The sequence below is a fragment of the Anastrepha obliqua genome, unplaced genomic scaffold (genome assembly GCF_027943255.1).
Source record: "Anastrepha obliqua isolate idAnaObli1 unplaced genomic scaffold, idAnaObli1_1.0 ptg000012l, whole genome shotgun sequence".
NCBI lineage: Eukaryota > Metazoa > Arthropoda > Insecta > Diptera > Tephritidae > Anastrepha > Anastrepha obliqua.
In genome coordinates, this window is record NW_026562179.1 from 4,829,705 (window position 1) to 4,844,622 (window position 14,918).

At 34.4% G+C, this 14,918-nt stretch overlaps 1 protein-coding gene across 1 annotated transcript; it reads right to left on the reverse strand.

The window, feature by feature from the left end:
- Positions 1–3,290: 3,290 nt before the first annotated feature.
- Positions 3,291–5,314, reverse strand: LOC129251322 (E3 SUMO-protein ligase ZBED1-like). The gene is made up of 3 exons (XM_054890688.1): positions 5,266–5,314; positions 3,580–5,192; positions 3,291–3,515 (listed from the first exon to the last, which is right to left on the reverse strand). The coding sequence occupies exons 1-3, from the start codon at positions 5,297–5,299 to the stop codon at positions 3,291–3,293; spliced, it is 1,872 nt and encodes a 623-aa protein (XP_054746663.1). The 5' UTR covers positions 5,300–5,314.
- Positions 5,315–14,918: the final 9,604 nt, after the last annotated feature.

Below are 14,918 nucleotides of genomic sequence, written 5' to 3' on the forward strand. Positions count from 1 at the left end.
AACAATGTAATTGAAGCAACTATTTTGAAAGGCAAATTTAAAGGTGAAGATGTTTTGATTCCGCTCATTCCAATGATTTCAACAGATTTGCCTTTTGATTTTAAGCGACTTCAATTTCCCATTCGCCTTGCTTTTGCTATTACAATCAATAAGTCTCAAGGTCAAACACTTCAATTATGTGGAATTGACCTAACTTATCTATGATTTGGACATGGGCAACTGTATGTAGGATGTTCTCGAGTAGGGAAACCATCGTTACTTTATATTTATACACCGCATGAAAATAAAACCAAAAATTTTGTGTATCAGAAGGCTTTAGAATAAGTTGTTAGTTTACAATCATTAGAGTAAGTCACTAAAATAAATAAAACATTGTTATTAGAATAAGTCACACAATAATGGCCGAGCATGAATTAAGTGATGAAACAAGAAAAAAACAAAGAACACTTTTCCTTTACATTTTTCTTTCACCCAGCGAAGCGGGTGAGGGTCCGCTAGTATATAATAATAAATCTATATACCTATATAAAAGAAAGTCATGTTAGTTACACTATTTATAACTCGGGAGCGGCTGAACCGATTTGGCTGAAAATCGCTGGAGAGGTAGTTTAGGACCAGGAGACGGACATAGGATACTTTTTATCCCATTTGAACGCGTTTCCGTGAAGTCGCTATAAAATGTAGTATAGCAAAACGCAAATGACAGCTAAACGTAATTTTGTCTATGGTTAAGTAGAAAATTTGATAATATAAATTTTGTCAGATATATATAATACAGTAATTTGATTTCTCTTTGAATAATCATTATCAATATCGCGACCAACACGATCGAATCTTTCCCGACAGAGCCGTAATGCAAGCAGGATACGGAACATTTGGAATGAAACGCCTGAAGAAGCACAAGGAATTGCACAGATCAACAAGTAGATTTAGTGGTCAAACGAATGTACCACTGTTGAATCGCCAAAAACAAAAAGAAGTTTATGATACATTAAAGAAGGCAATTGCTGATGAAAATGGTGGTTTATATTTGCTTGATGCCCCTGGTGGAACTGGTAAGACATTCCTCATGTCAGTAATTTTAGCCACTGTTCGTGCGAAATCCAACATTGCGCTTGCAGTTGCTTCTTCTGGAATAGCAGCCACATTGTTCGAAAGATGCCGTACGGCTCAGTCAGCATTAAAATTGCCGTTAAATCTTCAAAAAATTGAAGGACCAACATGTAATATTTCAAAAAACTTAGCAATGGCCAAAGATTTATCAGCATCGAAAATCATCATCTGGGACGAATGCACAATGGCGCATAAACGTGCATTAGAAGCACTTAACCGAACATTGAAAGATATACGCAATGACTCGACATGTTTTGGAGGCGCAATGATTTTACTGTCTGGCGACTTCCGCCAAGCACTGCCAGTAATTCCAAGATCAAACGCTTGCCTCAAATCATCGAATCGATGGCGCTATGTGAAGAAACTTCAGCAGATAACAAGCATGAGAGTTTCATTACTTAATGATACATCTACTGAAGATTTCTCTGAGCAATTACTATCGAGTATCTATCGACGAATCGAGCGGATTGATTTCATTTCCTCAGAATTTCTGTAACTTTGTCTCATCGAAAGACGAACTTATCAATAAAGTATTCCCAAACATCATTAATAACTACAAAAATAATGAATGATTGAGAGAGCGAGCAATTTTAGCGGCTCAGAATACAGATGTAGATGACTACATAATTCAAAATGATATCATTGGAACAATGAATTCATTCAAATCCATTGACTGTGTAACAAATGAAGATGAAGCCACCAACTATCCAATTGAATTTTTAAACTCTTTGGATGTGCCTGGCTTACCACCACACAATTTACGCCTAAAAGTTGCCTCCGTAGTAATCATACTTCGAAACATAAGCCCACCAAAACTTTGCAACGGTACGCGTTTGGTGGTAAATAAATTGATGAATAATGTGATTTACGCGACGATACTCAAAGGAAAATTCGAAGGTGAAGAATTTCTCATTCCGAGGATCCCAACCGATCTTCCGTTTGAGTTTAAAATACTTCAATTTCCGATCTGTCTTGCATTCGGCATGACCATTAACAAATCAAAAAGGCAATCCTTGAAAGTTTGTGGTCTGAATCTAGAAAATCAATGTTTCTCACATGGTCAATTATATGTGGCATGTTCACGGATCGGAAAACCATCTGCGTTGTTGGTTCTTGCCCTGGTAATAAAACAAAAAATGTCGTGTATGGCAAGGTGCTTAACTGAAGAGTACAATCTATTAAAGCTTCATTGAAATACTTGATTAATAAAAAATAAACTTAATAAAATCCCAAATCTGCTTTTTTATTGCCTCTTGGGCGGAACAAAGTTCGTCGGGTCAGCTAGTTAATGATAAATATCTTAAAATAACTGGTATTATTTACAACTTGTCGTCACTAATTATAAATTCGGTCAGGATGATGATGATACATTGGTGATTGATGATTGATTTATTTTCAATTCTTCAAGCATATCAAATTAATAATCCTCATAGAGAAATGATTCAGGCACACAGGAAGATGGCAAATGCAAATACAAATATGTGAATTTAAATGTATTCATATGCGCATATACATGCATATGTATATATGATATGTGTATGTAAGTACCTTGCCACAGCAAAAATATTATGATTCCCTAAAACTTCTCAAGAAATCCAGCGCACATTCATAGGCACAGCATTCTATGCACAGTAACCTTCAAATATGTACAGTAACCTTCAAATACTCTAATTTCAGAGTAAGTCTCTAACCTTGCAGATATATGCATATGTTTTTGCGCGCTTTTTACCAATTGAAGAACTACATACGTAAAGTAATAAACTAATTACCTATTTGCCTACTATCAGATAACATAAAATAATTGTTTCGAGATTTTCTCTTAGTATTGAAATGTCCGACACGGAACTTTTCTATGAGCTACTTGTGCTGTTTTCTGCAACTTACTGTACCTATTAGTGCTGTTGAAACATCGATGTTTGACCACATCGATGTTTCGATGTTTTTCAGAAAAAAACATCGATGTATCGATACTGCATCGAAGTAATATAGTACATTTTTTGATTCTCTATATAATATATATATCTTTATTAAGGATAACATCCTTTTTCCAAACTTAAAACTATAAAACAGAAGTTCAATCATTCAACTTAATACTATAAAACAGAAATTCAATCTTTTAAACTTAATACTATAAAACAGAAATTAAATCTTTCAAACTTAATACTATAAAGCATAATTCAATCTTTTTCAAACTTAAAACTATAAAACAATAATTGCTGTTCAGAGATCCACTTGTTCCGATTGATAAAAAGTAGCATGTCAACATGTTTAAACTGAAGCGAACTTCTTTTTTCGCTTACAACGATTCCAGCCTTACTGAACATACGTTCGCTTTCTGTCGAAGTTGCTGGAACGCAGAAATATTTTTTGCAGCAATGCTGAAATGATTTATCTGATGAGATCTGTAATAATAAAATTTAATTAATACACATATTTAAACGCTGGAATTGACAAGTAAAATACAACCTTCCAATAATCTAAAGGGTTGGAGTTTGATTCCAAATTGTCTAGATTAAAATATTGACGAATTGACAATATGGAATCCACTGTATTAGTTTTATGTTTCAAACTTTTGTTTTTTTCCAAAAATTGAAAAAGGGATGTCTGCGATGTGGAGGTTGATGTTGGCAGGCGTGGTTCGTCGCAAGGGCGAGACTTCTGTGCGTTGAAAAAAGAAAGCTCGTTTTCCAAGAGTTTTTGAGCCTCAGTGATGTTAAATGGTGAGTGAAACGCTTCTTTTTTAAACCGAGGATCTAGCAAAGTTGCCACTCGAGGAACATTGCGAATTTCATATTGCAGTAGTCTGGACGATATGCCCTCCAATAAGCAATTGCAGCTTTCGCGACCTTCAACTATTTTTAGGTCATTTTTTAACAATTGCAAATTATGCAGAAGTCCGCAAGTTATAGGAATTATTAATGATACCGTGACCAACGTTCGCGAAGAAGTTTGCAATGTTGCACATTCAAAAGGTTGCAATAAAATTTTTATGTCTTTTAAAATTAAAATTTCGTCAGCCGAAAACGGGGCAAGTCCCTTTGGGGTTGAAAGAAGAACACTGCTTATAGCATCATTTGCTTTAAGAATTCTTTCAATCATATGAAATGCGCTATTCCATCTTGTAGGACATTCTTGCTTTAAACTGTATGGCTTCTCTGTATTTTGAGCTTCTTTAAACTTGGCGTAAGCTACTGTGCTTTTCTTAAAAAATCCCACAATACTTTTGCATTTCCCCATAATAACTTTTATTTTCTCTTGATTCAGGCATTGTTGAACTATTAAATTAATAACATGCGCAAAGCATGGCACATGTCTTTTTTGCAATATCTCACATGCTTTTATCATTGTTCTTGCGCTATCGGTAACAATGGCTGCAACTTTGTCCATAACTTCCCATTCAATTAGCACTGCACATAGAGAGTTCGCAATGTTTTCTGCAGAATGATTTTTCTCATTCTGTAACTTACTAGTCGAAAGTACTGCTGTGCGAAGTTTAAAATCTAGATCTATAAAATGGCAAGTTACGGTCAAATAAGCCTCGTTGGCTCGAGATGTCCAACAGTCGGTTGTCACAGCGCAATATTCCACTTCTTGCAAAATGCTTTTCAGTTTCATTCTCATGTTCATGAATAAATTATTATAACATGTTGAAAGCATTGTTGATCGTGAAGGCAATTCGTATCGGGGATTCAAAGCATTTATAAATTGCTTAAATCCCTCGTTTTCTACAATGTAAAATGGACGTAAATCGGAGCAAATGAAATTTAACAATGCGCTGTCCAAATCTCTCTTCCGTTTCGATGAGGCTTCATATTTTTTATCCAAATAAGCCGCCATATGTCCTGAAGCCTTTGGCAACTCACTCACCGTTAACGTTGGGTGTACCCGCTTTAAATGTCCCGCCATGTTGGTGGTGTTTCCGCTGGTTTGATAAATTTTACCACATTTTAAACATTTGGCAGTCTTGCCATCCGAGGACTTATTAAAAAAATTCCACACATTGGACTGACCATATCGCGCCTTTTTGGCTTGCGGCTCTTCCTCTTGCTCTTTTTCTTCAATGGTTGCCGCACTACAACCTATATACAAATGAGACAAAACACAGAGGTTAACTTGTAAAGAAGGCATCAGTTAATATATATATGTACATACCTTGCCCATTTGAAGCTCTAAGATATTTATCCATTATAACCACTGCCTGCCAACAGCAATAACTCTAAAAATAACGCTCTAGCTTTTACTGCGTTTTTTTCTCAGTGATGGAAAAACTGGCAAAAACATCGAACATCGGAGAAAAAACATCGATGTTTTTTACGAAAGGAGAAACATCGATGTATCGATACTACATCGATGTTTCGCACAACTCTAGTACCTATGCTCATGCGCGCACTTGACGCACAGCAGCTGCGGTTGTCGAGCATATAGAAGACGTATTTTCATACATATGTATATTGATGCAAACATATGTACGGAGCCGCGACCACTCGATATGACAAAATATCAAGATTTAGAAATACACCTAATTCTATTTTTACACGGTAGATTGATTTCAGAAAAAAACGTGTAAAATAAGACATTGATCGAATGCAAAAATAGGTGATTGGTTCCTAATCTCTAAAAGCTATTAAAATTAGTGCAAAGCAAGGATTTTTTAAGAACAAGTATTCATGTTTATTTAATTAAATCACATATACAAAGTCTATTTTTACAAGTATAATATAGTTATGAAAGATAAAAAATATATGCACTCTAATCTTAAAAATGACTCGAATTAAATATATGGCAAGTTCAGGAACTGAAAATAATTATGTTAAACAGCTATGTTGTTAACGAAAAGAAAAGGTTATTCAATTTTTTAGGAAAAAAAAAATAAAAAAAACACAAGTGATAATCATAAATACAGGAAAATAAATTTAATTGCTGTCATCATCAATCACTCGCATTCGATTGCTTCGAACGCGTATGCATGTGGGCAAAAAGTAAGGTGAATTTGGTTGTAAAATGAAAAATCTTTATTTATTCTTGTAAATCAATTTCATCCCCTTCAAAATAATCCCCTCTCGATGAAATACACTTATGCCAACGATTTTTCCAATCCCCGAAACATGCCAAATAGTCCATTTCCGGTATAGCCATCTGTACCTTCTTCGAATCAGCTTTTATCTCCTCAATCGACTCGAAACGCGTTCCCCGGAGTGGTCTCTTGAGTTTTGGGAATAGCCAGAAGTCACACGGAGCCAAATCAGGCGAATACGGTAGTTGCGGAACGATATGCGAGGAATTTTTGGTGAAATGGTCACGAAGAACGAGTGCAGTGTGAGACGGTGCATATCGTGATGCAAAAACCAAGAGTTGTTGGCCCATAATTCTGGTCTTTTTAGACGAATTGCTTCACGTAAACGACGCATAACGCTCAAATGATATTCCTTATTAACAGTTTGGCCAGGTGGAAGGAATTCATAGTGTACCACACCACGAAAATCGAAAAAAACTGTCATCATGACCTTTATTTTTTAACGACTTTGATGTGCTCTTTTCGGTCTGGCCTCGCCTTTAGCACGATATTCGCTTGATTGGTCGGTTGTTTCAGGGTCGTAAGCATAAATCCAAGTCTCACCTCCCGTAATGATGCATTTGAGCTTGTCCTGATAGTCTGAAAGCATTGTTTCACACACATCAACGCGACGACTTTTTTTCCAATAAATTGAGAGTTTTCGGTACCAAACGAGATTTGACTTTTCGTAGGCCCAAATGATCATTCAAAATGGTTTTCACAGATCCTTCTGATATTCCGATCATATCAGTAAGGTCTTTAACAGTCAACCGACGATTTTTGAGCACTAACTCCTTCACTTTATTGACGTGTTGGTCATCTGTTGACGTCGATGGTCGTCCGGAGCGCTCCAAGTCATCAACACGTTCTCGACCCTCTTTGAAGTCTTTGTATCACTTATAAACATTTTTCTGCGACATGGTCGAATCACCAAATGCCTTCTGCAACATGCTAAACGTTTCCGCAGCCGAAATTTTATTCCGTAAACTAAATTTGATGGCACTTCTCTGCTCAATCAAATCAGACATTGTAAAAATCGAAAAATGCACTCTTGGTCGTTTGGTAAACACAAGCGTAATTGTTTACTGATAATGACATTCACATGAAAGTTGGCCCAGATGTTATTAACAGTGCTGCCAACTCATGAAAAAAATAGCTAGAGCGAAATTTTAATCCCGCGAAGTTTGACAAATAAATTCACCTTACTTTTTGCCCACAGTACAATCACTATCATCCCTGAAATAATTTTGAACTAGATTCGTTCAGCAGCTACGTTTTTAACAATGGAGTCTGATATGAGCCGTTGTTCGCCAATTCTTGCTACCTCTTTGTATAATTCTTTGTAAGAAGCCATACAAGAATTCAGCTCATGTTGGAATATGCATTGGGATATTGTATTGTATTTGGATCCATAGCATTTTTACTTTTTACACATCCTGGCCAAATTGCTCTCCAACATCCGTTTAAGGTTGATGGTCGTAAATCTTATAATGCTAAAGTAGCATGATTAACGCAATCTTTAATAGAAAACTTTTTCCAAGCATCAATTACTGTACGAGTTTTATCCTTATTCAAAGTATCCAAAATGTACTGGAGTGTTCTTTTGGTGTAGTAAGTTTTAAATGTTGCGATAATTCCTTGGTCCAGGGATTGGTATTCGGGATGTGGTATTCGGTGGCAGGAACAAAAATTGTACATTTTCGTGTTCCAGCTGAGGATGCCCGGGTGCATTGTCTACCAACAGAAGAGCTTTAAATTCTAAGCCTTTTCCATTCATATATTTTCTAGTTTCTGGTACAAAATATTTACTGAACCATTCTGGGAAAATTTTTTTCCAAAAAATACCAGCTTCGTCGGCATTAAAAACCCGATCTGGACTGTATGCCCAATCGGCTATTATATTAGGTTTTAGTGGAAATACTTTGGCGTCTTTCTGATCTCCAGAAGCAATCTCGCCCTTGATTTTTATGTTAAGATTTTTATATTATGTGCTTGCAGAAATTACGTAGCTTTTCTCATGAGTTGATTGTATGGATGTAGACGGTTGTTCGTCTTTTATCATTTTATAAAACCTTAATGCTTGCTGTTTGATATTGTTTCCGTCTACGGGAATTTGTTTTTGTGTATTGTCCTCAAGCCATATTATGTATTTTTCTTAAGTAGCATCTCTAATGTATGATGAAGACTTAACAGACAGTTTCGTTTCAAAAATCACCGATTGCCTAATTGAAATTTCAGTTTTTTTATAGTTCTTATTGGGGCTTCATTTAAACCGAACATTTTGCCAAGAAATGTTGAGCCTTGTCCATTTCGAAGGAAGTTTTGCATTTGACATTTTCTTTTAGAGATATATAAAATATTTAACAAAATTAAAAAACATAAACAACTGAATAAATATAAAATATTTTTTGGCTTACCTTTTAACTTAATGCGTTAAATTTAATGAAATTTTGGAAAAACTAATTTCCTAATAAAAAATGTCTCTACCCAAAACGTCTGATTGCATTGATAATTCACAAAATATTAACACATTTCAATTGTTTTGACCAGTAAATTTGCTTGTATGCACAAAAAGGGAATTCCCCAAAATTTTTGATATGAACATATTTCGCAAAAATTAAATTTGACACAAAAAAATTTAAGCACGAAAAATTTTATATCGTGCTAAATGGAATAAAATCGTGTAAAAAAATTAAAAATATTTTATTATCAAACCGTTTTATCAAAACCGTTTAAAAAAGACCGTGTAAAAACAGAATTTGGTGTATGAGTTCGAACTTATCAATGTATTTGTTTTTGTTGTGCTTTTTAATATTTGAAACTGTTCAGCGCCGTCACGGGTAAATAATCATGGCCGCTACAGCTGCGCCTATTAATGCATTTTGTTCTTGTAGTCGCTAGGCTTCGAATTTTAGTTTTGGAAACATACGCATGTAGAGGCATAAAGTGAGTGAGTGCGGTTATATGTACATACATATGTAAATACGAATATGCATTGTTTTGCTTAGAATAGAAACATCTACGTATTGCAGTCGTAGCATTTTACATTTTAATGCAAACGCCATATTTAATTCTGTTGACTACGCTCCGCTATGTTAACTCTCTTCTGTTAACTTTTCCAAGGTCGTGGTGAAATAATAAAAATTTCTTACCCGCGTTTTGTTAGCATTTGACATTTAACCTGCTCATTCGTTCCTGAGTCTTCTCTATGAATTTACGTTCCCTGCTTCTACTTGCATTGAATTAATATACATTATCACTTGTTTGACATTTTCTAACATTCGTATCGACTTACATTCTCATATACATACATATATTATATACTAGCGGACCCTCTGCCTGCTTCGCTAGGCATATCAAAATTAAGAATGAATAATGAACACTCGATTTAAATTTACTCTATGTGTATTTATTCTTTTTTTACAATATAAAATTAATGTTAATTTTAAACTTAAACTAACGCAAAGCCTTTTCGTAAACTACATTTTTTGTTTTGCCCTGAGTTGTGGTATAAATAAACAGAACTGATGGTTTTCCTACACGTTGTGCTTTGTTTATTGTGTTTGTTATATATATGTTTATACGTTCTTCACGTGAATGGCCTGAACGTGATCTGGCCATACGTTCCCTTTGATTTTGGTTTTGACTTTCTCGCTCTTCTTGTGATTGATTTTGCCTTTCATTTGATCTATTTTGCGTTCTACGCGAAAAGTAATGAATTTAATCAAAAAAACATGAAAAACTCACAATGTGCATTACAATCGCTAACAACAACAACGAAACCACCGTTTTTTTATTTTCACTGATTATTAAAATTTTACGCACAATATATTTTATTTTTATAAATTTTTTCCCAAAAAAAAAAAACAACAATGAAAAACGCACTTTGAAATTGTTGACCACTCATCAAATGGTTTTGATACAGCTGATTATGTTGACCTCAGTATATCCAGTAAACAAACCACAAGTTTATAGTGGTGAAGTTTTAAGTACAACACAATTTTCTGTACGCAAGGTTGCTCTTTGGCAAAAATAAAGTAATCTTTAGAAAGCATAAAAAAAAAGTTGCAAATTTTAGAGAAATTCCTTAAAGAAAAACTAATACATGCATTTACTTGAATAAGTAAACACCAAAAGTATACTAAAATGACTATTTAATGCGTTGTTTGATACAAATTTATATTATTGCTCAAAACCCTCTGCGCGCTGTCGCTGTCTTTTTGTTTCTGTATCGCATCGCGATGAATTCACGTTTTTCAGAAAGTTGGCAACAGAAGAAAATTGAAGAAAGTACATATTTTGCTCATATTTGCTATTTTAGTTGTTAAATGAAAATATGTTTCAGGTATTTTTTAATGTTGCAACTATTCTTTGGCTTTGAAACTGCTTACACTCACAAAATAATCCAACTCTTTTAAACACACATACAAATATAATTATTTATTTTGGTTTTTCCACTCGTCAAAGCAGCACATAAGGTTGCATTATTTAATTATTACCTAATACAAACTTGTTCTCTTTTAACATACTATGAGAAATCAAGTAAATATGCATTTTTGTATTATATCCTGAGCATTTGTCTTCAGCGCTATACCAATGCTCGAACACTTGGAGCATGAAATTTACAGAAGTATTGTAACAGAAATCCCTCAGAGCGCTATTTTAGTTATACCTGCTTTTAGGCATTTATCTCGTAAACGTACGTTTGCCCATATAAAATTGTCTACCTAAATGCATGAAAAAAGTGTTAGCATAACTTTTTCGAGTATATATACATACAGGAGGATTTATTTTTAACATTTTGCTCGTCGGCTTTCGCGTTTTCTTTTCTTGGTTTTAGACTTTCACCACAAAAAAATTACGCAAACCCATGAACAAAGTTATACTAATAGAAACATGATCTTAATACTCGAGCTACCATCAAATTAACACATTTTATTTTTTAAAAGAACATTTATGGCGACTGTCGATCCATATTGATGGATTTCAAAAAATGTATGGATTCAACCGCTGAATAATTTCGTATATTTTAAATCCATCTAAACTTTTACATTTGCGCATTTATATATATGTATTTAACATTTAATTTAAGTAAACGTTTCAATATTTGTCCAAAAACTTTGAACTTCGAAAAATACAGGCTTATGGTTATTAATGGAATCAAATATATTTAACGAATTTTTATTTTATCTAAATCATAAAACGTTCAAATGAAGCTCAAAATATTTTTCCAGTTTAAAAAAAAGCAATGTGTTTTGATGCCGTGTCACGCATGCATAAAAGGGAAACAAAAGAGAGGACAACTATTGCCTTACGAATAATACAGTCCCATACGTCACTCGACATCGAAACAATGTTATTCATGTCTGTGTATATTCTATTCATTTGCGTGTATTCTCATTCCGTATACGTAATGTCCGTATAAGAGAAACACGCAAATATTGCATTTTTCACACTTACACAACGCACGCATACTTTTACCGATTTCTTTAAAACTTCACATAAATTATCTATGGACTAATACCAATGATCTGTGAAAGTTTGATTGAAATCGGTGAATGCGTTTAGGCGTGAATCGGCGACTAACGAACACAAAAAAACGTCTCCATTTTTATATATAAGATGAGTTGTGCAAAGGCTCTTATTATGAGCAACATTCGATCTTCGACTGTAGTCGAAAGTGCTGATCGAACAAATTTTCATTTGGTATTGTGGTGCTCATTCGTACTATTTTGAATCTCGATCGCTTTTTAATTTTTTCTCAGCTGATACAACAAATCAAAATAAAAGAAAAAGCGATTTATTGAAATTCTTTGCTAACAACATTTTTAAAAGTTAAAAAAAAAGTATTTTTTGTGAATATCGCATTTAGAGGAGCAACATCTCAATGGCCATCGCAATTCTTGCCTCCTCCTCCTTCTATTGAAATTCCGTTTTTAATAATTTTTGTCTGTCTCAGGTGATGCTGGATACGCTCTAAGACCATATTTAATGACGCCGTTCAGAAACTCTGAGGAAGGGTCTCCACAAAGGACATACAACAAACAACATGCTAAAGCGAGAAGTATCATTGAGAGAACAATTGGAGTCTTGAAAAACCGATTTATATGTTTGTTGCAGGCAAAAGCTCTCCGCTATTCTCCACAACATTTGTCTGTTTTACAATATTCAACTTTCGGATGAAGAGTTATCCGATGAGACCCTCAACGATGATGCTGGAGATAATGAAGTGGAGTCAAATAACGGAGAAGCAGAAAACAAAAAAAAATGATATTCCTAGAATATTATAGAATAAACTAAAAAGCATTAAATAGAAACCCTTATAGTTTCTTTTTTATTTTTTTTATAAACTTTCTTTATTCAATTCGTCATTCGAAAATAAAATATGTATTTCAGTTCCTCTACGTATTTTAATTTGCTATTTAGTTCAAAATCAATCTCATTTATTTAATAAAAACATGAATTCATTTGTTTAACCTACTTTAAATACATATACATATACAGTCTTTTCCTAATACTAATATAAAACACAAAATATCACTTCAGTTTCTTTAAGGCACATAGCTTAAAGCTATATAAATATAAAAATTACCAGTCATCGACTAACACTCGCTTCGTTCGGACTCGTTCCCAAAGTGCTCGTGCGGTTTATAATTTTCTCGTGTGTTAAGTGCTATACGCGTTTATTAAACTTATTCATAAAATCAAATACCTTTTTTTCACTTGACCGTTCAATAACCTACATTTAATTACTGTAGTATTTATCAATGAACTTTCCACCCCCCCCCCCCTGGTGGGGAACAGATTTAGTGTATTGCAAGACTGTGATACGCTGACCAGCCCCAAAACTAAACGTAAAAAAAATCAAACAAAAGAAAAGAATTTTACTTATTTGGATTTCTCTTAATGGCCAACCATAAATGTCAACCACCTACAGCCCAAATTTATTCCCATAAAATCCACGGAAAATGACAAGCCATTAGCTAACTTCAGTGTATTTGCTAAAAAAAAGGCATTGGACTTGATCAGTACTGAGGTCCAATCGGTAAATATTCTCCGTGATGGCAATCTCCTTGTTTTAACTAAAAATCAAAAAGTGGCTGAGAAATGTATTCATACGACGGTTTTTGGTGGCTTGTGCAAAGTTTCAATCTCATATCATCAAAACCTTAACTGCACTAAAGGCACTATATTTGATAAAAATCTAATTCCCACTCCAGAATCAGAAATACTAGAAGAATTAAAAAGTCAGGGTGCAGTTAGCGTATATAAATTCGCAAAGAAAACTAATAACAAATTAGTATATACGGGGTCTATTTTGCTTACTTTTAACCTTTATACGGTTCCCAAGGTCACTGCTATAGCATGGTACAAACTCGGAGTGAGGGAATATTTTCCTAATCCCATGCGATGCAAAAGTTGCCAAAAGCTAGGCCATACACTCAAGCATTGCAACAACAACCCTATTTGTTCGGTTTGTAATCTCCCCCCACACACTCCTTCCAGCTGCACTCGCACTATGTGTGCCAACTGTCTGGGGCCGCACCCCTTCATCCGCCAACTGATGTCCAACAACAAAAAGAGATTTTGAGAATTAAAACACAGAATCAGTGCAGTATGCTTGAAGCACGACGCACATTTAAGCAAAATAACCCTCTCATTTGTGAAATTTCTTACGCCACTGTTACTGCTCTAAACTCTAATTTAAACAACAAAGAAACTAACAATTTAGACTACAGAACCAGTTCTGTGCCCACTCTTTCCCTTCCCTCTAATCTATCCCAACCCTATGCTAATCACACTCCAACTACTGACCTTAAACGTACGCCTGACTTACACGCTTCACTAGAAGACAACAACACTGATACTAACGCTACTGATACCACTGTTAATTCTATTCATCAACACTTCTCAGAAACCTCCTCTAATCCCTCCTCCCCAGTTTCAACTATCAACCCTCAAACCAACAAATAAATACTGCTACTGTTATACATAATTCGTTTTCACTTAATAAAAACAACAACACTGTACTGTCAAACACATCTCCACCACATTTCTCATCTAATCCACTTTCTCATATTTTCTCTCAACTTACCGAAGATCAACCAACAACACTGAATACACATTCTACAAATCTCACTCAAAATTCAACTTCAATCAACTCTTAAGGGGCTCAACCAGTGTGAAACTTTGAAAAATTCAAAAAAAATTTTTTCATATTTTTCAGCAAGCAAGCAGCAACTTTTTGAAGAAGAAGAAGGTGAATTATATGGGCCTGGAATAGCAGATTAGGATTAGGTATGATATTTATCGTTTTATAAATGTGAGATCGGTATTTTTTCTTTAAAAACGTTTTTCTCAAAATAGCGTTTTCTTAATTTGCTGCCACTGTAACTTAAAAACTAATTTTACGATCGACTTGAATCTTGTTTCCTCATTTTAAGTATTCATTTTTACATTGAATGACCCTCCGATATTTCAATCTAATAAAAATTGTAAATTTGCGATGTGAAATACTATCACATTTTCAAGCTAAATTTTTATACTTTTTTCAAAACTGCGGGATTTTTTTGGATTTCGTTTTTTCACCACAATCCTGCGTTAATCAACGCGTGATACCATCATCTTTAATGACTTTTTTGTTTTTTTTTATTTCAGGCACTCTGAAGACCGTAACAAAGGCAGCAGTGGGGAAACTTTTTTTTTTTGGACCTTCGAGAGATGCCCTATTATTAGAAGAAAAGTCCAGATT